At 44.1% G+C, this 24,648-nt stretch overlaps 1 protein-coding gene across 1 annotated transcript in view; it reads left to right on the top strand.

Moving 5' to 3' along the window:
* Nucleotides 1–24,648, top strand: part of ITGA9 (integrin subunit alpha 9) — a 296,748-nt gene that overhangs the window by 31,693 nt on the left and 240,407 nt on the right. The window contains exons 5-12 of the mRNA XM_015405733.1: nucleotides 236–365; nucleotides 3,114–3,199; nucleotides 4,795–4,863; nucleotides 8,205–8,342; nucleotides 13,265–13,370; nucleotides 15,060–15,154; nucleotides 19,299–19,389; nucleotides 20,676–20,721. Coding sequence (XP_015261219.1) covers nucleotides 236–365; nucleotides 3,114–3,199; nucleotides 4,795–4,863; nucleotides 8,205–8,342; nucleotides 13,265–13,370; nucleotides 15,060–15,154; nucleotides 19,299–19,389; nucleotides 20,676–20,721 — 761 coding nt within the window. The remainder of the gene's footprint in view (nucleotides 1–235; nucleotides 366–3,113; nucleotides 3,200–4,794; nucleotides 4,864–8,204; nucleotides 8,343–13,264; nucleotides 13,371–15,059; nucleotides 15,155–19,298; nucleotides 19,390–20,675; nucleotides 20,722–24,648) is intronic.

Below are 24,648 nucleotides of genomic sequence, written 5' to 3'. Positions count from 1 at the left end.
CCCCCCCCCGATAGCTAGCAATCCAAAACCAGTCCAGTGGAGCCTGAGCGGTGGCTGTTGCCTTCTGACACACTTCCGGTGATGCCAGGGGGTGTGGCATATGCAAATAAGTTATGCTAATGAGTTATGCTAATGAGCCCCTGCACCTCTTTTTCTACGAAATGACCCCTGTCTGAGACTCTTTTGGGTAGTGAAGGGTGGGGTATAAATCCAATTTCTTCTCTCTTCTTGGTAGGAACTGGTTGTTATGGGAGCCCCTGGGTCTTTCTACTGGACAGGAACCATCAAAGTTCTGAACCTCACTGATAATACTTATTTTAAATTGAATGATGATGCTGTGATCGCCAAACGGTATACCTACCTGGGTGAGTAATGGAGATGTTTCAAATTTTAATGATAATCTGTCTTCACATCCGAACACAATGATTGTCAATGACAACTCTTGACCTAATGGTTCTCAAACTATACTGTGTGGAGCCTGGGATTCTATAGATGCTTATGAGGGCCCCATGATGTATTTAGTTATTTAGTTAGGAGGAGGTTGACGAGGGTCATGATCGCTCTCTCTAAGTATTTGAAAGCTGTCACAGAGGGCAGGGAGCGGTTCTGGTTGGCCGCAGAGGATAGGACTCACAATAATGGGTTTAAATTAAGGGCGGGAAGGTACCGGCTGGATATTAGGAAAAACCTTTTTACAGTAAGAGTTGTTCAAAGGTGGAATCAGCTACCTAGGGAGGTGGTGAGCTCCCCCTCACTGGTTGTCTAAGCAGTGGCTGGACAAACACTTGTCAGGGATGCTCTAGACCAGTGATGGCGAACCTTTTAGAGACCGAGTGCCCAAACTGCGACCCAAAACCCACTTATTTATCGCAAAGTGCCAACACAGCAATTTAACCTGAATACTGAAGTTTAACTTTAAAAAAACAACCCATACATTAATTTAAGATGATCCAAACAAAGTAAGGAAAGCAATCCCAAATGCTTTCATTTACTTAAAGTTATTTGGCAGAGAATTCGACACTTTAATGATGGTCTGGGCCTGGCTGGGGCGATGGCACGCGTGCCCACAGAGAGGGCTCTGAGTGCCACCTCTGGCACCCGTGCCATAGGTTCGCCACCACTGCTCTAGGCCAATCTTGCATTGAGATGGCCCATACAGCCCCTTCCAACTCTGTGATTCTATGATATCACTTGTTTACTACTACTGATCTTACCCTAGAATGGTGGAGAACAGAATATGTTATGGGGTACACTGTCAGTTCGCACAGGTGAGGTCTAGTAGGCCTATCTGGTATGCTATATGACTCGGTGTAGTATTTTTTTTTTTTAATCCTACAAATTCTGTGTTGTGTGCAGCGGTTCTGTGGAAGATGTCTCAATGGAAAGGAAGGGTTTTTTTAAGTAGCAGATTTTAAAACCACTGGTCTAATCTTTAGACTGGGATTTTGAACTCTTAGGTTCTACTCTCAGCCCCGTTTCACTGATATTGTGTAGTTATCATTAAGTTTCTCTGTCAAAATATAGCTAAAGTATAGCGCTGACACATTTAGCAAAATATAGCAGTGTCAAGTCACAGCTGGTTTAGGGCGACCCTGTAAGGTTTTCAAAGCAAGAGACATTCTGAGGTGGTTTGCCGTTGACTGCTTCTGGGTAATGACCCCAGATTTCCTTGGTGGTCTCCCATCCAAAGACTAACCAGGGTCGACTCTGCTTAGCTTCTGAGATCTGATGAGATTAGGCTCAGGGGTTTCTTCTCCTATATCATAGGAATTAGTGTTCTTTTCAGTCTATGTATGATATAAATCTCTGTCAAGAAAATATCAGCATCTTCAAATTGTCCTATATTGGTTGTTTAGTTTTAATTTTTGTCATGGGTTGGTCACAGAGTGTTTTCGAGGTGAATTCATTAATGGTCTTGGTAAAGGAATCTTTTACTGATGATGTACTGTCCATAAGAGAATATTCCAAGATAAGATAGCATCACTGTTCATTAATAACTTGGGTTTATAGTGCAGCAGATTTCATGAAGAGAAATACTGTACATGTAATGGCTTCTGTCTGGTCCCCGGTGGCTACTTGCTCTGATTATGAAAACATTGACAGACCTTCACTTACCTGATCTGTTTGGCATGTTAAGCTGAGGCAGTGCTTTTAAAAATCTGAGTCTGACCTCTTAGATTCTTTAGCCCTCAGTCCCGCACTCTTTTTTTTTTTTAAAGACCACTTAGGGAAACCCACAAGAGAATCGTTAAGTGGGAGGTAGGCATATATATATTGAAGATGTAGAGGTTTTGCCTTCGAAGAGCCCTGAAATACAGTGTTTAGCGGGCTGATAAAAAGGCCTATAATTCACAGTGTATACGTGTGAGGGGGAGACAAAGAAGGTTTGGGAGCCAAGCCTTTTCTTTTTTTTCTCTGGTATCATAATATATCATATTTAGTGCAGCAAATGGGAGCAATGATTGATACCCATCTTTCAGATAAAACTGTTCCCTTTCTTTGTTATATACTTTAGTTCTTGAGCTCTGACCCAGGCAGGTTGCTTTTTAAAAACATTTACTCTGTATTTCTTTACTGCTCTTAGCCCATGGCCTTTTCTTCTTCAATAAAATTGGTGTAACAATTCCAGCTGAGGGAGTGCTGTTCATTTTGGTATACATGGAAATTGTTGCTTACGGGCGTAAAATATTAATCTCATTCTTACTGTGTGTTCTTCTCTGTTTTCATTCTTCCCTTGTGCATCTGGACTCCTCAGCTGCTTTCTTACCAGGTCCCTTTCTTGTCTGAAGATGTGGCTCTTGTTGTTCTCAAGATTTCTCTCCAGGCCTTCACCATCTTGTTTTTTGGGAAAAAGCAGTTCACAGTTGGGGGAAAAAAAACCAGTTCACTGCTTATTGTAATATTTATCCTTGAATTGAACACTGGCCACTTCCTGGTATTCTGGATTTTTTGCCTGATGCTAGTACATTTAGACCCTGGGAGGAGGAAAGAAAAATCTTGCCATCTTCCAGATGGCTGACCTGCTCTTGTAACCAATTTCCTTATTTTCTGAATTTGTCACTTTTCTCCTTCTGACCCCTCCCTGATCCTCTACCCCACAACACCCTGTTCAGGATATGCCGTGACAGCAGGTCACTTCTCTCAGCCGACAACCACAGACATCGTAGGAGGGGCTCCCCAGGACGGAGGCATTGGAAAGGTGTGGTTCTTAATGACGCTTTGACGCCCTTGTTAATGTGGCAGTGATAGACTTATTGTCTCAGTTCCTGGAAATACACGGATGAACAAGAAGTGTGAGGCTGCAGGCTAATTTCAGCAGAGCCCCTGAAATGGATTTCTTGGCATTGTTACCATGTATGATTATTTTTTTCTGGTAATACTTTTTAAAATGAGCAAAGCACTTGTTTTGGTATTTATCTTATTTGGCTTCATGGCAGTCAAGTACAGGTTCATCAGGCTGCCTAATACTGCCTGCTTTCAAATATCACAACAAACTGTGGCTTGTTTGAACCAAAGTTCATTGAACAAGCCCTGGTTAGTCTACCAGATGTACAGGACAGACCCCATCAGGAATCTCAGCCTGTTACTTGCGTCCTTTCCTGCCTCCACAGCATCCATAGATGTTATCTCTTGCATTGTCAGGCAATAGTAGTATGACTCACAGTTAACGAGCCAAAGTTTAGAACCCTGGTTGAACACCTATGAAGATAACACAGACTGGAGAAGCTAATTTTTATAAACTGCAGTTTGTCATGATGTCTGAATGCAGAAAATCCTAGTTTGTCCAGTATCATTGCCCCTCTTAGCCTCTAGTACACACACAGAGGGAAGTAGACACCAACAGAGAGCTTTGCTGTTCCATCTGGGTTCAGGTTTAGATGGACACTCTATGGACACTATGTCCCTCCTTGCCTCTGGTTAGCTCCTTCCCATGCTAGTGTTCATCAGGCAGGAATGTGCTCCAGAGACTGCCTCCTCTCTCAAAATGTGGGGGGCGGGGCAGCCCTGTAAACATCTAATTTTTTCAGTATTAAAAACTTCAGGAACTCAGTGAAGCAGCTAAGTGGAAAGAGGCAGTGGGAAGGAGACCAATGACACTTAGCCCAGGTGAAGAGGAGACTTGGCTTGCACTAAGCTTTGCTGAATCCAAGAACGAGCACGCAACACGTGACTTGGATTTAACAGGGCCACAACTTTATTGACAGGACTTCAGCATAGCTGAAACAAATCTCTGACACATTTCAGCATTGTGGGGATTGGAAGAGGCTAGAGGCTGCCTCCTTTAGGCTGTTGGAACCAGCTGTCAAATATTTGTTAGAATTTAGCTGCCTGGTCAGTGGGATGGAAATGCCACAACATTCCACTCAGTGACCTACCACTAGGCCATACAGTGGCCATGTTCACTGCACCTCTGTTCCCTGGGGATCTGGAACAGTTCTCTTTGGGCTGCCACCTAAAGGGAGGGGTGAGTAGCAGTGTTCCCTCTAAGCTGAGTTACTGTGAGCTAGCTCACAGTTTTTTAGCCTCCGGCTCACACATTTTTTTCTTAGCTCAGGAAGGATGGCTCCAGAGCAAACTAATTTATGCAGGAGCCAAATCGCCCGCTCACAACTTTAATGCCAGTAGCTCACAAAGTAGAATTTTTGCTCACAAGACTCCATAGCTTAGAGGGAGCATTGGTGAGTAGGTAGGCTGAACCCACCAGAAAAGATGGCCACTGGAGGAATGCCATAATTTAATTTTATATAATATACATGTGATGAATTAAATTTTTGTTGTTGTTTAACTTTGCAGGTCTACATTTTCCGAACCGATAGGAGGTCTCTTTCTCTCATTAAGATTTTTCAGGCTTCGGGAAAAAAGGTGAGTGATCATTAAGTGAAACAAGAGTTAGTTGTTCTACTTAGTATGGAATGCAGAGGTCATTTCGGGGGGGAACGTGGGGGAACGCAGTTCCCCCGGGTGAGGTGCAGGGGGCGGGGCACATGACGAAGCCCCGCCCCCTGCTTCCGGCTGCCCCGCTTCCAGCCCTCATTCAGCCAGGAGGAGGCAGGAGAAGAGGGAGGGTAAGTTGCTTCCTCCCCGCCTCTCCCCACCCCTGCCTGCCTGGGGCCAGGGAGGGCCTTGGCAGGGCTTCCTCGCACTCCCGCTGGCCTTGCAGGTCCACCACCGGGCCCCTGATGTCAGGGGGTGTGGCATATGCTAATGAGTTATGCTAATGAGTTCCCCTAGCTCTTTTTCTACGAAATGACCCCTGGGAATGAGTAACTTCTGCCCTCAGTGCTTTTGACTAATTCTGATTCCATTTAGAGTGCTCAGAAGTCACAAGTTCGCCTCTTGTCAGGTCTGCTTGTGATTTTATTTCCCATCCAGCTCTTGTTTCCTCAAGGCCACTTCACACATGGCAATTACCTACTTTGTCTTTCATGATTGCAGTGATAAGCTTTATCTCACTGCTCCAGTGCCCATTGCTGGAGACTCTTGGATCCTTACTGGCAGTTAGCAAAGATATTAACAAAACTAACATTTGTTAACTTATTTGAGACATTTCTATCCTGTGCACTCAGTCCTTATCAAGGCAGCTCACAATCAGTCCTGAATTCATGGTATCAGATGGGAATAGAAAAAAAAGCTAATGTTCCCCGAGTAAGACTGCCTCAGTTATTTCACACACACATGCACAGTGTTGCTGTTGAATTAATAATACTGTTTTCCATTTCAAACTGCCTAAATTCATGGTACTTTGTTCAAAAATGTGACTACCAGTGAGTGTGTTAAAATATAGCAAACAAGCAAAAATCCACAAAGAAAATGCAAATCTGAAATATTTGACTGTAAACCTCCAAAACCGAGTGGACTAGAGATCTCCCTTCCTCCCTCAGTAGCTTGTAAACAGAACGCACAGCTTTTCTGCATTTGAAAGGTCAGTTTTGACTAAATAATGATAGGTGTGGTTGCTGCTGCCTGACTGATATAATAAATTGGCCCGATCTCTTGGCTCATTTTGGTCAAAGACAAACCGTGTGATCAAATTAAGGAGGGCAGAGAAATGCAAATGTTCAGCCAGTAAGCGGATGATGAGGTGAGAGTCATAGTATAAGTTCAGTTTGATGTCTTTTGTTATTTCTGTCTTGCGTGATGTTCAGGGACCACTTGTTAATCACTGAACATTCGTTCAGCAGTAGATTGATTCTATGCAGTCCCAGTTTCACAGTGGATAGAGACAAAAGTGACCACAAGTCATCAAAAATCTAGAGCAATTCAGGGCATATTCTCACCCGGTTTTCACCTGGGAACTGTGGTAAATGATTCTGTATGGGAGTCCCATGACTTGTGAGAATTGTTCATCATGTTGTATGGAGAGTCTTCAGGTAGGTGCCTAGCTGTATTGGAAGTGATGTGCTTGTGGGGAATGCTGGTGTGGGAACTCTGCACGCACTGGAGCCGAATCTGCAAGTTGTGTGGCTTTGGCTTTTCAAGCTGTTGCATGAAATGAGAACCGTTTTGTTGTAGTGGTTAGGAGCATGGACTCTAATCTGGGAGAACCGGATTTGATTCCCCACTTCTCCACATGCAACTGCTGGTGTGACCTTGGGTCAGTTACAAGTTATTTCAGAGCTGTTCTCTCACAAGCAGTTCTCGAAAGAGCCCTCTCAGCCCCACCTACCTCACAGGGTGTCTGTCATGGGGAGGGGAAGGGAAAGGGAATTGTAAGCCGCTTTGAGACTCCTTCAGGTAGTGAAGGGTTGGGTATAAATCCAATCTCTTCTCTTCTTCTCTGTGACAGACACATTGCACAAATCAGTCCCCACTAATGACTTGTCTGCCATCTTGGCTCTTCTGCACTGATTTAACAAACCACAAAATCAGTACTTGTGGTATGGTGATTAAATGAAGAAGGCTCAAAATGGTTGACCTAGGGACTGATAGCCTAAGTCTGGAGCTGTCAAAGAACACGTGAGATATCTGAAGTCTCTTCCTTCAGGGGAAGGTACCTTAGGCCAGACAAAGGGTTCAAATGTGTTTTCAGTGGTGTTTGCTTCCTTGGCTTAGTTAGTATTCCTTTTAACAAGGTGAAGTAAACAAGATTTGAATTTCCTAATGCCTTTTCGTCTGCTAAACCAATTTTGTGAAAACCCTAACCGATGTCTGAATTCTGACATTGTTCTGGAACTGTCCACTTCGTAAAAGATTTGCCCCGGGATGAGGCAAGTCACAATCCGCATATGTGTTAGAGTGTTCACAAAGGCCCAAAAAACATGAGTGTTGCTTGACTTTTCAAGAGAGCCAGTGTAGTATAATGGTTAGAGTGTTGAACTAGGACTGAGAAACCCGAGTTCAAATGCCTGCTTGCCATTAAACATACTGGGTAACCTTGGGGAAGCCACTTCCTCTTTGCCTAGCCTACCTCATAGGATTGTTTTGAGGATAAAGTAGAGGAGATGGAAGCCATGTATACTGCCCTGAGTTCCTTGGAGGAAATATGGGTTAAAATGCCCTAAAATACTAGTGCCATGGCTCTTGAAGCACAGCAGTAACTTATTTCAAGATCCAGGGCTATTTTGGGGCAGGAACACACAGGAACGGAGTTCCGGCTGGCTCCCAAGTTGGCCACCCCCAGCAGGAACTCATTAGCATAATAGGCCACACCCAACAGCAGGAACTCATTAGCATAATAGGCGACACCCAACAGCAGAAACTCATTAGGATTAGCTACATTAGGGGTGTGTGGCCGAACATGCAAAGGAGTTCCTGCTACAAAAAAGCCCTGGGTTTTGACAACAAACAAGGTAAACAGAATAAAAGGTGGGTGTGACTGGATGAGCACACTTCTGGTAACATGGGGGTGCGGCCTAATGTGCTAATGAGCCGTGCTGTCAGGGGTGTGGCCCAATATGCTAATCAGTTTCTGCTGTTTGGTGTGGCCTATTATGCTAATGAGTTCCTGCTGGGCTTTTTCTACAAAAAGAGCCCTGTCAAGATCTAACTGAAGGTGTGAGTTTTATTACTTTACTGGATGTGTGTGTGTGGAAACAGGCTGTGGCAGTTGCCAAAAGATTCCCCCGAGGGAATGACTAGGAGCTGCCAGTGTCAGATAAAGCAGCAAGTTGCTACTTCAGCTACAAATGAAGAAAAGCATAAATGATTTCCTCCTGTGTGTGGGCAGATACTGAATGCTTTGTTGTGACTCGGCTTGGTTGCAGATGGGCTCTTACTTTGGCTCCTCCTTATGTGCAGTTGATCTGAATTCTGACGGACTTTCAGACCTCCTGGTGGGAGCGCCCATGTTTTCCGAGATCCGGGACGAAGGTCAGGTCACCGTCTACCTCAGCCGAGGAAATGTGAGTATGGAACTCAGACACATGAACTGGGGGAATCCTCTGGCATCCTCTTGTAAAAAACCATTTGCCCATTTGTATTCAGGGTGTCCCAAACTATCAAAAAGTAATTTACATCTATAAAATATCCTCTGGCATCCTCTTGTACAAACCATTTGCCCATTTGTATTCAGGGTGTCCCAAGCTATCAAAAAGTAATTACATCTATAAAATATGTCAGGATATCCCAAAATCCAGTTAATATTGAGTACTAGAAGCAATGCCATGTTACTCTGTAGTAAGAAAAACAGCAGAAAACACTTTTTTTAAACCTCAGAGACAATCACATTTATTGTGGCATGAGATTTCAGGGCCTAGTCTTGCTTCGTTGACCTTGCGAAGGGGACTGTGTGGTCAGTAGTTATGTAGATGTGGATATGGATACCCCCCTCTCCCACAGTTTTGCACAGCAGGACCCAAAGACCAAGAAAATGCAAGAGAAAGCATAATCACAGTTCAGTGGTGAAGACAGGCTCCAATTGGGGTTGATGTATCCTATACATACTGTCAGGGTTCCGGGGCTTGGAGCTCCAACCCTTGAGGACTGAGGCCTTGTGTAGTGATCTAACGTAGACAATGTGTCCCATGTCTCAGGCATGAGAGCCCTCTTCCAAAGCAGAAGGGGGTGAGAGAAATTGGACTGATCAGCTGTATGAAGCCTCCGGATGGACCAGGCATGGAATAAATGTTTACAGCTTCGATTTCTGTTTCTGCCTGGCCAGCAGTAAAGTTGTACCTTCTGCTCGCTGTGCTTCAGGTTCTAGCTTCCCTACCTTAAGCAGTTGAAATCAGGGACTCTGCGTTAGAGAACACGTCGTTCGAGTTTAAATTTGGGAATGGCCATCAGGGGCTCTGGCCTGGCTCAGGCATCATGATGACCAAAGCTTACAGGAGGCACCCAAAGCAATCGTGACCTGGTGGTAAATCTGCGTGGCAGGAGAAATAGCCCCTAATATAGGACACTGTCTACCATGAGAGAGCTGTTTCCAGTGTATTGTAAACTCTAGTGCAACACTATCATATTTGCTAATGAATTATAGTTCTGCAACATCTCATGGAGATTTCGCTTTCAAGTGTAGCGACTTTTGGACTAGCTGTAGCATCTTTTGGGGGGAAATAGAACTAACCCTGTTTGACCTGTAACTGTGTCAAAATGGAGAAAATAGGAGCCTATGTGGAAAGAAGTCATAGTGTTGTTACTTATTAAAAAAATCTGCGATCAGAACAAGAAATGACTGGAAGCTTTGTTGTTCAACTGTACATTGCACAACCACCATGACCCTTTGCTGAACAAACAGTAGTCTAGGAAAATAATCAACATAAACTTCCTGTCCTCTGAAAGGACCAGGACTTGTTTGGAAAGAACATGAGCCATATGGGTTTTCTCAGAGATGCTTCTGTTTGTGAAAATGTCTCTTCCCCCAAATAAATGCTGTTTGTGCTTTGGTGCCTAACATATGGGTCTCAGACCATGACCACTTAGGTCACTTAAGGTCATGCGTGCCCACTGGCACCCCACTAATTTGCGTTGTTCATCAGACAGTTGAAGTAGGATAACAGCACTGTTGGTATTTGGAGATAAGAGATCTGGGACTCTGGAAGGCCTTTATGGCATAGAATAAGTGATGGATGGAGAACCCTTCAGACTGTGATAAGATAATCTTGACAGAAGTTTAGTTGTAAACACTGTGTTTTGGAAAGATGGATTCAGTTCCTGGGTTGGCTGCAATAATGCTTTGACTCTAGCCATCTGGCTTTTCTGTGCCTGGTATCTCATCTGCAAAATTATATCCCTCTGTGTTGAGTTTTCCACGTTGGGTATGTTTGCATCCTACTGTTCTGCAAGGTTGCGTACAGGGGGATGGCCCATTCACCCCAGATGATAATTCTGGGATTATTTTAAGAGCTGAGAGGGTGTGCTTGGTTCGATGCCCCCCGCAGCAATCTGTGGTATCATCATTTGAACCCGGTCTCCCCAGTGGTAAAAGAGCTGTGTGTAGTTGTGAAGTACTTGGTCAAGAAGCAAAAATGACACACAAATAGAAAAAAATACAAGAGAATAAGAAGCCGTGGAACAGCAAAAGATTACCAGCTGGGTTCTGTGAACCCTAAAACTTCAGTGGATTAATAGAAAATTGTATGAAATTCTAAAAGTGTTCATTGGTAATCCTCCCCAACCCAGCTTTGTTTATATTAATGCCATTAAAAACATGCTCTTGATCTGTCCCTGTGACCAGGACCACTCAGTTTGATTCTCACTTCACCCATTCAGTCTCTTCTCCGATTACTTGCACGTGCCCAAAGAGAGCAGCTATGCACGTATAATGTTATGTGTTCTGCATGTGGAGCCTTAGGGCAAAATAAAATTGTTCCTAGTGGTGAATACTGAAGAAAAGAAAAACACCATAAAACAGAACATTTCCCTCTTTGTTTTTCTTACAGATTTGGTATGTACGATTTTCTTTATGTCAGTAGCTTTCTAAACGACCCCCCCCTTATTACAATTTCCTGAAGACTCCCCCAAAACATTTTATTGCAATTTCCCAAAACGAATCTGTTCTCATTCACAAACAAATTGGGTAAAAACACCTTGTGATGTTTAAAGCTTGTTTTAAGCAACCAGGTTGGTTTATTGTGGGAATGGTCTCTTTCTCTGGAGAGATAGGAGGTAAATAGTAGCAAGTTGGGGGGAATAATTTTTTGTGGGAATTCTGGTTGGATTTACAAACAAAACTTTATTCTCTTAGACTGTTCTTGAACATTAACCTATCTTCACTCTTAGGAATACATCACTTGCCCTTATTTTGCGAAACGGTTTCTTTGCTTCTGCAATCCCTCTGCTTTGTTACCCCCTGGACTCCAAAATATATAATTTTTTTTACATGAAAAATCAAACCACATTCTTCAGATAGGTGCCAGTACATCAGGTTTGTATCACAAATCACGTCTGAAGTGCTGGGTAGTGCCACTCTCACGTTTTTTCCAGCCCTCTTGTCCTTTAATATGATTTTTGTATCCCGTCTCCTGATAGGGATGCCAGCCTCGGAAGTACAACTCACCTCCAGAATACAGAGTTCAGTTCCCCTGGAGAAAGTGGATACTTGGGGGGTGGACTCTAGGGCATTGTACCCCACTGAGGTCCCTGTCCTCCCCAGGCTCCATCCCCAAATCTCCAGGAGTTTCCTGACCTGGGTCTGGCAACCCTTCCCCCCCATCCCCTGCCCGTGGCCAGTTGGGGCCTGGTAACCAGTGTTCCCTCTAAGCTGAGTTAGTGTGAGCTAGCTCACAGTTCTTTAGCCTCCAGCTCACACATTTCTGTCTTGGCTCAGGAAGGATGGCTCCAGAGCAAACTAATTTATGCAGGAGCCAAATCACTCGCTCACAACTTTCATGCCAGTAGCTCACAAAGTAGAATTTTTGCTCACAAGACTCTACAGCTTAGAGGGAACATTGCTGGTAACTGTGTTTGCTGAGCCCAGGGAAGCAAGCAGTTGTTCTGAAGGTCTGACCCTATGCAAACCTAGATATGATAGACTGCCCCCCCCCCACTCCTTCTGTCTAGGAGAAGTCCATTACTGTGCCATTGATGGTGCTACTCTCAGGTTTGGGTGTATGAATGAATTCAGTGGCAGTCGTGGCTAAGTAAACATTCATGCCTGACCTGTAGGCTTTCCAATTTCCCCCTGAACTTGATTACTTGATGATGGGTTAGAAATAGAGGCAAGAACACTTAAAATGAGCTAAATAACTTCCCTGACTTGTTTTTGTTGCTTGAGCGGTTGCATCGTTTGTTAATGCTACACTGTCCATAAAGGTAAAGGTTTCCCTTGCTTGAAAGCCAGTCGAATCCGACTCTAGGGGGCAGTGCTCGTCTCCATTTCCAAGCTGAAGAGCCAGCGCTGTCCGAAGACTTTTCTGTGGTCATGTGGCTGGCATGACTAAACGCCAAGGCCCTCGGAACGCTGGTACCTTCCCACCGAAGCGGTACCTATTTATCTGCTTGCAATTTCTTGCTTTCGAACTGCTAGGTTGGCAGGAACTGGGGCCAGAGATGGGAGCTCTGTCATGCAGCACTCGGGTCTCGAACTGCTGCACTACCGACCTTTCGGTCTGCAAAAGGAAAATGTCAGCTTTTCAAAATGTTAAGGCTATGTTTTGCTACCTGCTTTTTCTTGCTGAAGCATGGTTTTGTCTAGTGATGAGGATATCTTGATGACTTAATTTCCCCTAACTGTCCTACATTTGTTACATTTTTTCCCCTAGCCCCCCCCCAATTGCTATGTATTGCCTGCTCATACCACTCATGGTCCAGGACATCTCAGTAGCTGGATCAGTATTCAGCCAAATGCAGACTGTCACTTGTAATGAGGAACATGTGAGGGATATGCCAACCAGAATTCCCACCCATGTTTTCTGAGGAAGGATTATTGCATGGGATTTTTGCCACAAATCTGCTGTTCTAAGGTTTCATCCTATTTATGCCTTTGAGCAAAACAGAAGTGACTGAACGCCGGTTGGGTTCTTTCCTCACAAGTGTTAGAGCCCTTCAGTCGTACATGGATTTTAGCCACAATGCATAAAAAGTGACGGGCTCAAGTAGTTCTTCACATGTTACCGTTTTGTCATTAATTGGTCTGTTACTCTGTCCTCCTGGCTGGCTGCTTCCTTTTCAGGAGCAATTAGATTCCTTTTTAAAACGCTGAGTATTTCCTTTTGTAACAGGCAGGTTTTACTGCACTCACTGAAGTTCTGGTTGGAGTCTTAGCCCCGTCATGCTCCAGGTGCTTCCTGAGGGACATGTGCCCCAGTGTGTTCCAGCAAAGAGGCCATGTATCATTCAACACTTACTCTGTTTTCCTTAGCCAGTCCTATTTCCTGTTTGCTAGGGAGTCATGGAGGAGCAGCTAGTTCTGAATGGTGATAATGCCTACAATGCACACTTTGGGGAAAGTATGGCTTCCCTGGGGGATATCGATGATGATGGATTCCCAGGTCAGTGTCTTTCCTTTTCATACATGTGCTTCGTTTGTTCTTGCTTAATGAGATGTGCACAATGTCTGGGGGTAAATGTATAATCCTTTTGAATGCAGAAAATGATGTTTAACATTGAGCTGTCCTGCGATAAAGTATCCTTAGTTGATTACTTCATTTGCTTTGAAGAGATTAATATTTTGTCATATTGCTAATCTTCCCTATAAATGCATTCTTGAGATATTGATGGAAGTATCGTTGTTAGCCATTCAGTCGTGTTCAACTCTTGGCGATTCTATGGGCCAGCTCTCTCCGCGTTTTCCGATCTTGTACTGTTTCTTTGAGTCATTCCATGCTCAGGCTGGTGTCGACCTTTATGATGTCTAGCCACCATGTTCTTTGGCAGCCCAGTAGTATGGGGATGTACGATTTTTTAAACAGCAGCAATTAACTTCAGCAATAAAGTATTTTTGTTCTGTATTGTCCTCTGTGCCAGTCAAATAATGAAGCTGATGTAAGAGTATAGTGTCCATTCCGTTAGCAGTTTTTCTGTTCTGTTTCTTATCTCTTTTCATTTTGTTTCTTTGTAGTATCTTTTCTTGAAATTCATAAAATCTGTTTTTTTAAAAAAGTAATGAATTGGTTATTCTCACTGGTGTATCCATGTCTACTGAGAGTAACTTCTTTACTGAATTTTCTGCCAGGCCAAGCTGTTGCTATTTTTGAGGGTACATGCAAGTATACTCTTAATAAGCAAAAGCAAAGTTGTTGTTAACTCCCCCCCCCGACTCCCTGTCACATTCACACACCTAAATTATAGCGGTTTCCAAAAGTTTGCTCTTAACTCTCAGCTTTACCAATCCAATTAAAATGAGTCCTCACTTATTGATGTTGACTCCTGCTGATTAATCAGCTGCTACTTTAGTTAATTTCATTACACATGGATTAATGCTAACAACACGAATTTTAAGCCAACTTTGTTTTTTGTGTCCTAGTCTAATTCATATAGGTGTATACATCCATATAATTAACATGGATCTCAGTGGATTACTTTCAGCACTGATTTGGGCCATCTGTTTCCATTTGTTTCAGATAAAGAGTGTATCATAGAATCATAGAATGTTAGAGTTGGAAGGGACCTTGCAGGTCATCTAGTCCAACCCCCTGCACTCTGCAGGAGCATAGCTGAAAGAAACATTGTATTATGAACAGATAATTTCAGTGACTGTGCCATATAATAGCTTGTGTTCCATGTTGCCACTGTTAGTTTCATGCATGGATAGTGCCTGAGATTTCTCTTAAGATCCTAAAGCATGGGAAGGCATGCAACTATGTTGCTGGTGTTATTGGAAAAAGCTCAAAGATGTATTTCTTAAAATAAGCCTCTGATCCCATGGGGATTATGGAGGAGGAAAGTAAGTGACTGGAAGCTTTTGCCGCCTGCCCAAACCCCTCTTCTAGAATACTGTCTGGTTTTAGGAACTTAAGCAGGCCAATTTGCCCATCTCCATCAGTTTTTTCCCTTCACTTTTATTTTATTTAATATCATTTAAAATAATTAGTTTTGTTAACTGATTCAGCATTCAGAGGGCACTTAAAATTCTCGATCCTCAATGGGCTATTTTGGTTGTTTTTTTTTTAATGTAGTATTTTTTTTAATTGTTTGCATTGCATTTTTTCCACTTTGCTTGCATTGTCTTTAATACCTAGATGTTGCCATTGGTGCCCCTAAAGAAGACGATTACATAGGAGCAGTTTATATCTACCATGGACATTCTGGTGGCATTGTACCACAATATTCTATGGTAAGTCTTGCTTGTGTGACCTTATGGTGCTCTTTAGACATGTGCCATGGTATGTACACAAAGTTGGTGCGGATCTAAGACTTGGGTGTTGGCCAGAAATTCTGTTGAATGGGGCTGACTACTTGGCCTACTTTCAATTTTGAAGGTGATGCATTGACTCCATTGAGTGCTATAGAGGTTTAGTGTTATAGTCCTCACCTTAGAACGTTTAAAAAATCTGAGGAAGACCATGCAGTGAAAAAGGGCTGGGGAGGGGGAAGCGGCACGGTTTGATATGACCATAGCACTTCAGAGACAGCTCATTAACAGAAGGAAATTCACTGTATGAAACCCCTATCCCTGTATCACTTTATTCAAAATCGGGCCAGCAACAAATAACATCTGGTTTAGAACAGTAATGTGAAAAGGGCCGATGTCCTTGATGGCTAATGATAAGAGACTTGCCACAGTGTAATTGATTCTAGAAGCTTCTATGGTAACACTTTGAGGACCCGAATACACATTTTGTGTGATGTGACTCAGGTCAAAGTGCCCAACCAAATGCTCATTCATATGTTCACATGGGGACTAACCTTTAAATACCTCTCAGTTGCTCTGTGTTTATCCAAATGCTGTGGGGGCAGGAGGGGCTTCAGGTTTGAAGTGAAGATGGCTGCGGGGAAGTCTGTTTGCCCCTTCCTCAGGCTCCACATGTATATCCCAGGGCACATGGAGCTGTAGGAAGGATCAAGCAGGCTCCCTCTGGCTGTTTCCATGGGTGAAAATGACACAGGAGTGAAGCCTGAAGCCCCTCCCCTCCCAGCATTTGGAGCAACAAAGAGTGATGGAGAGGTTTTAAAAGGTTGGTCCCCATGTGAAAGTGTGACTGGGAGTTGGATTGGGAATCTTGACCCAGCTGGTGTCACATGTAATGAGTATTTTGGCCCTGAGTGAATGCAGGTTGGAGAACTTAAGAAATGTAAGGTTCAAATACAGCTCATTTTTCTCTTGTGACCTCTTATGAGCTCTCAGCTTTGTGTGAATTAAAATCTGGTTTCTAGGAAAATATGGCTCTCACCAGAATTATTAGTCAAAAAAGGTGAATTCTGTCTTTGCCAACAAATTGTTGACTACAAACAGTGGGCTGTTGATTCATTCCCATGGAGATCTTGGCACCCACTGCTTTTCTCCATCATACACCTCAAGGAATAAACAATAGGAAGACCTTGGACAGGTGGCCTTGGACAGAATGGTCTCAGTAACATGACTTCTGTTTCCCTCCTCTGATTTTGAAAGAGAAGAATTGTACACATGCAGTTTTGTCATGTGCATGTTGGGTGTAGTGGTTAAGTGTGTGGACTCTAGTCTGGGAGAACCAGGTTTGATTCCCCACTCCTCCACTTGTAGCTGCTGGATGACCTTGGGCAAGCCATAGTTCTGTCAGAGCTGTTCTTGAAAGAGCAGCTCTCAAAAGAGCTCTCTCAGCCCCACCTACCTCACAGGGTGTCTGTTGTGGGGAGGGGGAGGGAAAGGAGATTGTAAGCTGCTCTGAGACTCCTTCAGGTAGTGAAGGGCGGGGTATAAATCCAGCCTCTTCTTCTCCTCCTTATATAGGTGATGTCCTTATGTCATACAGTGGAGTGCAATAAAAAACAAACCCTCGTGGTGTGCTTAATGTAACAAATAAGCCATGTGCCTTGTTACTTCTATTAAACAATCCTGAACTGTACCTTTGGATGGAACTGGAAGAAGAAGAAGAGAAGAGATTGGATTTATACCCCGTCCTTTACTCGGAGTCTCAGAGTGGCTTACAAACTCCTTTCCCTTCCCCTCCCCACAACAGACACCCTGTGAGGTGGGTGGGGCTGAGAGAGCTCTTTCAAGAACTGCCCTTTCAAGGACAGTTCTTGTCAGAACTATGGCTTGCTCAAAGTCATCCAGCAGGTGCAAGTGGAGGAGTGGGGAATCAAACCCGGTTCTCCCAGATTAGAGTCCACAGTCTTAACCACTGCACCAAACTGGCAGTTTTCTGGTTATCTAGTCCTACCTCCTTCAATGAGTTGTAATCCACAAGCACACAAACACACCACCATATGTGAACAGTAGATCACAACATCAGACGTTTGGACCAATTTGGGTCGCAGTAATTTTTTGTATTGTTTTCAGGACTGTTATTTTTCCTTTTCCTTCAGCAGTTTAAAGTTCTGACCTAAGTATTTTGTTTTGTTGCTGGGTGGGAGCCCGTGCAGGATGCAAAGTCAGAATTTTAGTGGTCACATCTGAGATTCTTAGAGCAAGCTGTAGCTGATTAGCTCTGCTGGTTGCTGACTGCTTAGTTTTTTTTTTTTAAAAAAATTGCTAACAAAATCCCTTTTTATGATGCTTTTTATAAGTGATAATTTGCAGCATATGAAGGACTCTGCCTTCTCTGCACCAGGGATAGGACAGGGAAAACGAATGAATTGGAATGAGTATGAGCAGTTCAGATTACGATTACATTGGTGATTTTTTTGTATTTTTAAATGTTATTTGAAGAGTATCGAAGTTTCATAATGAGACAGTTAAAACATTAACAAACAGGAAAGCTAGCTGCTGTCTCCTGCTAGATTAGTCTTCAGCTTTTGCCGTCCTCTTCATGATACATTCCTGCCATTACTTCCCCCCTTAGTTTTCATTGGGGTCTCTCTCCCCCTCTCTCCTTTATAATGGCTTTGTTTTAATGCTGTCTGTTGTACACATGGAACAGGGCTGAAGGTCAGCCAGTCCTTTGGCCTTCAAATCCATCAAACAGTTTCAGATGTTTGTGGTGTCCTTCTACCTGGCCTCTGTTTGAACCAGTAAACTTGGGGTGAAAAGCTTTGTGTCCTGTTAGTGTTACTATAACTCTGAACCATCCAAATGCTATGACTTAAGAAACGACCTGTGTGTGGTTGAATCAAGGGCTATCCCTTTACAGCAGTGTATATTTTTTTCATTTTGAATTGCTGATTTTTACCTCCATAGGTACAAAGGAAGCCCCTCCATGAGCTTGCAGATAAATGATACCGTCAAGCTCAGTTTTTCACTGCCTTTGGCTTTGTTTGCAGTACTCAGAGCTGTGTAGCATTATGCTGCAACCTTTTATGCCCTAATCGCCTGCAGATGTCTGTGGGATATGGAGAGCCCTGGTTTGCCACCCTAACAGGGACCCTCCACAAAAGCCTAGCCACATTCTCTTGTGCAGATGTAATTTGAGGAGTTCAGCTGCTTTTGGCTGCCTTAATGTTATCGGTTCAAAAATTGGAAAGTTTTCTTCATTACTTCATGAGATCAGAGGTTTAAGAGCTCTTTTCTTTCCTGGGGGCTTTGAACTTTGTCTCTTTTTTTGTTTGTTTGATTTCCCATCTGACTGTTGGACCAATATTTCCACTTTTTTAATGGGTTGGGGCAAGAACTATAACAGCCTATTTGCCTGGAAGCTTTTGCCTGCTGTAGGTTGGGTGCTTTATCTCTTAATCAGAAGCACTGGTTATTGTACTATCTGCCCTCCTCCTGTGGGAATACCATGTTTGATGGAGTTGGGTAGAACGTTCTCCTGAGTGAATGGGACAGGGGCCAAGGATCTCTGTTCTAGTCCACTCAGCATATGGAGAATCAGTGTTGCTGGCCATCTGAATTATGGGTCTTAGGCCCAGTGGTGCTTTGCAGGTACTGGACACCTTGTAAAGTTCCACACAGGAAATATTTTGTAGTATCTCACTATAATTCTGCCTCAAATTGACTGAAAACCCCACAGGTAAGACACCATGTGATAGTTTTAGGGAGGTAGTAGTCCTGGATGGGTCATTGCTATAGATTTCATGAGTTGGAAAAATAAGCAACAGTGTGATGACCAGTGTATGGATAAACTCTCTCTTCTGCCATACCAAATAGAATAGACTATGGAGCTGAACATTGCCTTGAGCCCAATTGGTTTAATATCAGTGGACTGGATACAGAAGCGAATATTGGGATGGCAGAGAGCTTGTCTTAGTCAGTGGTTTGACCGAGATGAACATGTGGTTGTTCTCAGGCACAGTTCCTCCTGAGCCAGCAGGAGGTTTGTCTTTGAATGCAACAAGTTCACAAGAAAAATGTCCACATTTGCTTGATTCTGTTGATCCCAGTTCTATGTTGTCTGTTACAGAGGATATCAGGGAAAAGGGTCGACCCAAGATTGCAGATGTTTGGCCAGTCTATTTCTGGAGGCGTTGATATGGATGGAAATGGTTATCCAGGTAGGTCTGCAACACCAATTAGAAGAATCAAGTGAAGCAACAGATACAATTAATTAAAAATATTGTGCAAATTTTGAACTGAAAATTCATGGGTTGAATGTTTCCACTTTCCCTTTGTTCTTTCGAAAACATGCCGGCACGATTAAGCCTGTTTCAGAGTGTGTTTATCTGGTTGGTTTAGAATTTAGAACAGATTTGAACCTCTCCCCCACACCTTAATTAAGAAACCCATTAGGAGGAACAGAAAAGGGAGATCTGGATTTAAGGACCATATTGTTAATATTCCGTAATATCCCACATCAAGTTGTTAAAAGAGTAACTTGTTGAACTGGATCCTACTCACTTCCCTGCTGGATGCAAAATATGTCAGGGATTGTGGGACCCACACGGACAAAAGGCCATGTCAGTGCTGCAGTACAAAGGGGAATTAGACAAGATTGCATCAGCAGAAAAGCCATCCAGTCCATTGACTGGAACCATTACACTGCAGGAAAATGGTCTTCCTTTTTTGAAAGGGGGTATTTGCAGGTTCAAGAAGGGTATGGGGGGGGGAGGCGTGGAAGGAATGATCACACACAGAACCTTCTTGGATCAAACATGGCCACAGCTCATTTACTACAGACAAAGGAGCAGTGGCACAGCATAAGGGCAGGTCCCAATATCGGGCGGCCCACCTGCTGCCCGATGTCCCCAGCCCAACCTGCTGAGGGGTTGACCATGGAGTGGCAGGATACTGGGACATATGCAGGCACTGGCCTCTTCATGGTCCCCCTGCCACCTGGGGTGGAAGCCAGCCGGCAGCCCATGCTTGGGCCTGTGGCTGAGTGGCTCCACACACCAGGGCCCCTTATGGGGCCCCCGAAAATGAGGGAGACACGTGTGCAGGCATGCCTCCCCCCCAAGGGACCCAAACTGCCAAGCTGTGACAATATAGAGAGTAAAGAACGTCACACAGCAACTGGTAAAAATTACAAATACATCAACTAGCAGGAATATTTGGGAGGGAGGGTGCCTTCAAGGAAAAAAGAGGCTGGAGTCTGATGCAGAGAAGCCTAAAGGTCCCTCTCCTCACGCCCTGCCCTGGACCACATCCTGGCCTCCCCTGCCCATGCTCCACCCAGCCACTTCCTTCCAGCTGCCCCCCACCTCCTGTCCAGCAGTCTGAGGAGGAGGTAAGTCTTAACCATGCTTCGTAATTTTCAAACTATGATACATTGTGCAGGGCTGTTACTGTGTGTTTCACACTACATTATAATTCTCTAAATGTTACAAAACGTTGTTTTCAGATGTGACGATTGGAGCCTTTATGTCAAACAATGTGATTCTTCTAAGGTAAGCTCAAGTTTATCTTTTCCTCCTTTAATAAGGTATTGTGTTTCTGGCTCTTGTAACTTCTTTTCAGTTCTCTTGCAGATATATCGGGGAGGGGGGACGGACTAGATTGCTTCTAGGGACGTACCGCCAACATAGTTCATTTCTGTCGGCAGTGTGTACACAATAGCCAAGAAATAATAGCAGTGAAATGATGTTAATGTTTCTGTGATCAAAATTGCTTTCCTAACCTTGGTGGTAATGGAAATTGTATCCTGGAGACCGGCAATTAGCATTAGTGGTGTATTGCTTCTAGTACTGGGTTAAACCTAGTGCTCCACGGACATGAGGATCACAGATCTTTTTTGTATTTCTCTTGATCTAGCAATCCCAACTCTGGGCAGCTTGATTCATAGGGTTGCGTGTCCCATGCAGGTTGACAGCTGTGTGAGTTGAGGGGGCTGCATTGAGGGATGGAGAAGGGGGTGAAGTCTCCCCCTTCTGTCATTCCAGCTCTGCTAGCAGAAGAGCAGGATGGGCAATTTAGGGTCTTGCCTCCTTTGGTGTTGTAGCTGCCTGGCCATGTAGCTGTTGATCCACATGCATCCTGCAACCCTGGGAGCCAACTGTCCTGGGATCAAGAGAGGAACGCAGGAAGACTCTGTGACTGTTGGTGACTTCCACTGGTGGATTGCTGAATCCAGCACATTGGCTTCTGCAAGAGAGTGTTTCCATGAACAGTGATATATAACTGTTACCCAGTGCTGTAATTCTGTGTACTGGTGCTGTGTTTGAGGCCCCAGGCGGAATAACAGCTTTCCGTATGGATGCCTCCAGCCAATGGAGAAACAGTTCTATCAGCGCTGTTTCCTGGTTGGTTGCCGGAGTTCTTAAAAAGCACCTCAGCACTGAGTGCTCAAGATTTGAGATGTTTTCAATTTAGATGTAGCAGAGTCAGCAGTTAGGAACAGTGGCAGAGCCTAGCAGGTTATCAAAGCAAGATGTACCAGTTTTTTTTTTCTTTCCATGATGTAAGGGATACCAGGTTTTTTTTTTCTTTCCATGATGTAAGGGAGATGCTTTTGTAACTGGGGATGCTATGGTTTCATTTGGTCAAATGGATCTCTTGTGGCAGCAAAATCAGGGAAGGCAGCGATGGAATTTTTTTTTGCTGTGGTTTACTGAGAAGGGCTTGTGAGACGTGGTGCACAAGATGATCTAATTAGAGGAAACAGCTTGAGAAACATGCTCATAAAATGAATGAAGCAAGTGTGGTGGCTGTGATGGTGAAAGAATGTTGAAACTGTTTTTCATCTGGCGTCTTTACGGGGCCACTCATTACTGCATCGGCTGACGCCTCACTAAAACCACTGGGAGGATATCCAGAATCTTATTAGACCCGACTTTCTGCTTCTCGCAGGATGTGCCCTTCTTCAAATGGATTTCTAAGGTGCATGATAATGGGGAGCTCTCCTTTGTGTCACTAACACTAACAACAATTCATCTCACAGTTGCTCAGTCCCCTTCCTCATCGCCTAGACAGAATAGCGGAAAATGGAGGCTAGGTGTTTGGAGGTAATCTACCCATGGCTCCCAGGTATCAAAACAAGGGCTGGCTGTCTCCAGCATGTCCTGCTCATCAGCTTGCCTGGGGAATCATGACTGTCTGTTACAGAATGTAATGCCTAAATTATTGCTCTGCCATCAATCAAGTCTAATCTGTCTCATTGCTGTTGTGGCCTTCCTCCAAAGAGCTCAGGAAAATCCATGGTTTTCACCATATATATATAGATATCTATATAAGCTTGTCTATCTATGTCCCTGTATCATACGTATATACGTATGTAATCTCCATTTCTTTGAAAAACAGGGCTGTGATGCTTCACAGGTTCCTGCGCCAACCCAAATCCACCCGTTGAATCAGCCTCTGTTTATTTCTTTAGAGACCAGTGCATTGCCAGTTAGCCATGTGGGGAGGCTGATCAGTTGCAGCAGCTGCCAGTCAGGGAGTGTGCCGCATTTGCTATTTGGATTAAGATTAGGGTGAAGTAGCAGGACCTTCCCCCTCCCTGAAGGTTCCGTAAAGCTTCCGTGCCAAAAGCAACACTCGTCTTGCCAAGTGATATTAAAAGCTTTTGGGGAAGCCGCTTTGATTTGGGGGTGGATGAGGACTGACGCTGTGTGTGTGCGCGTGCTTCTTACAGATTGATATTTAGAACTCCCCAGTAAAACATACTGGCAGTGGTGAGATTAATTTTTTTTTGTAACTTCACTTTATATATATTCTAAGAAAAATAATGCCTTCCGTCTGGGAACGTAGTTCCAATTCATCCGTCAGAATGGTATTTTTTTTTTAAAAAAAAATATTTGTTTTCCACATAGAACAGTAAATGTAATAGTAAACTAACCCTATGCTCACACTGGTATAGTGAGAACATGGGTTCATCTGGTTCTGGGCAGATTTCAGCACAAAGGGAGGGGGTGTCGTATGATTTCTTCAACAAGCCTCCTCATCACAAATGAGGCAGGGCACAACTAGATTTTACAAGAGACATGGAACTACCACTACTTCAGGGTTGCCTCTACGCATTGCTGAATGCTGCACTGTCACTGTGCCATAGGAGTCATTTGCAACTGATTGTCTTGCCCAACCGGAAAAATCCATTTGCAAATGGTTGGTGTGGTACATTGACAGTATCCAGTGAAGGTATGGTTTTATGCCAATAAAGGCTAACTGAACTGAACTGACAGTATCTAGTGACGTATAGATGCAGCCCAAGTCTCTTTCTTCTGCACTCTCCTTTTAATCCATGTTCACCACAGTGTCATCCAAGCAATTCTGCACTAAAATCAAATTCAACCTTCTTTTTAGTTTTGCATTAAATTCCCTCCCTTCAGTGGTCAGCCCGGTTTCAGCCTGCTGTTGCCGCAGGTTATTGGGATGCTGTTTTGCCGTGGATTTAAATTGCCTCGACTTGAGCACTGAGAAAATCTGGAGTAGCAGGCAAATGCAGGAAGGACCTGTTTGTCATGACATAACATCACTGGGTTATGTGTTTTCTCTGCCTTTCAAGGGCTTATTAGTCATTAAGGCCACCAGGAAAGGTCCCTAGTGGGCTAATGGCCTGGGGGCTGTCCCACCGCCACTGTGGCCACCTTGCTTGTGGTGGCTCTGCACCAGATGACACTGGCCTTGTGGCAGGCCACCCCAAGTGAGAATTGCAGCCCTCACCACCAACCACTCGTTCCTCCATTGGGAGGGAGAGTGGCCTGTTTCCTGGACTGTTTTGCTTCCCAGTCAACCCCTGCTTACTCCACCCTTGCCTCATTGGCTGTGGCAGCAGGGACATAGAAATGCACAGTGTGGTGCTGGCCAGTGTTCCCTCTAAGCTGAGTTAGCGTGAGCTAGCTCATGGTTTTTTAGCCCCCGGCTCACACATTTTTGTCTTAGCTCAAGAAGGATGGCTCCAGAGCAGACTAATTTATGCAGAAGCCAAATCACTTGCTCACAACTTTAATGCCAGTAGCTCACAAAGTAGAATTGTTGCTCACAAGACTCTACAGCTTAGAGGGAACATTGGTGCTGGCGTATCTTCCAGGTTTCTCACAATATGTGACGAGAATGCTGCCTTTAGCATTGTGAATATAAAATGCAGTCAAGTTGCAGCCATTTTATGGTGACCCCAGCAAGGGGCTTTGAAGGCAAGTGAGAAGCAGAGGTGGTTTGCCATTGCCTTCCTCTGCAGAGTCTTCTTTGATGTTCTCCCATCCAAGTACAGACCCTGCTTAGCTTTTGAGATCTGATGAGAGTGGGCTACACCATGCCGCCTTCCCTCCCTGCTTTTAGCGTTAGGGGTTTTAAAAGCACTTTGTCCTTTGTTACTAGTGGGAACCTTCCAAATCACTGTGAATAGTGCTGTGTTGCAGGAATACCTGCTAATGCCTGGA

Source organism: Gekko japonicus, unplaced genomic scaffold (genome assembly GCF_001447785.1).
Source record: "Gekko japonicus isolate JY-2015 unplaced genomic scaffold, Gekko_japonicus_V1.1 scaffold58, whole genome shotgun sequence".
NCBI classification, from domain to species: domain Eukaryota; kingdom Metazoa; phylum Chordata; class Lepidosauria; order Squamata; family Gekkonidae; genus Gekko; species Gekko japonicus.
The sequence above is the reverse complement of the archived record's forward strand: the minus strand, read 5'-3'. Positions and strand labels throughout refer to the sequence as shown.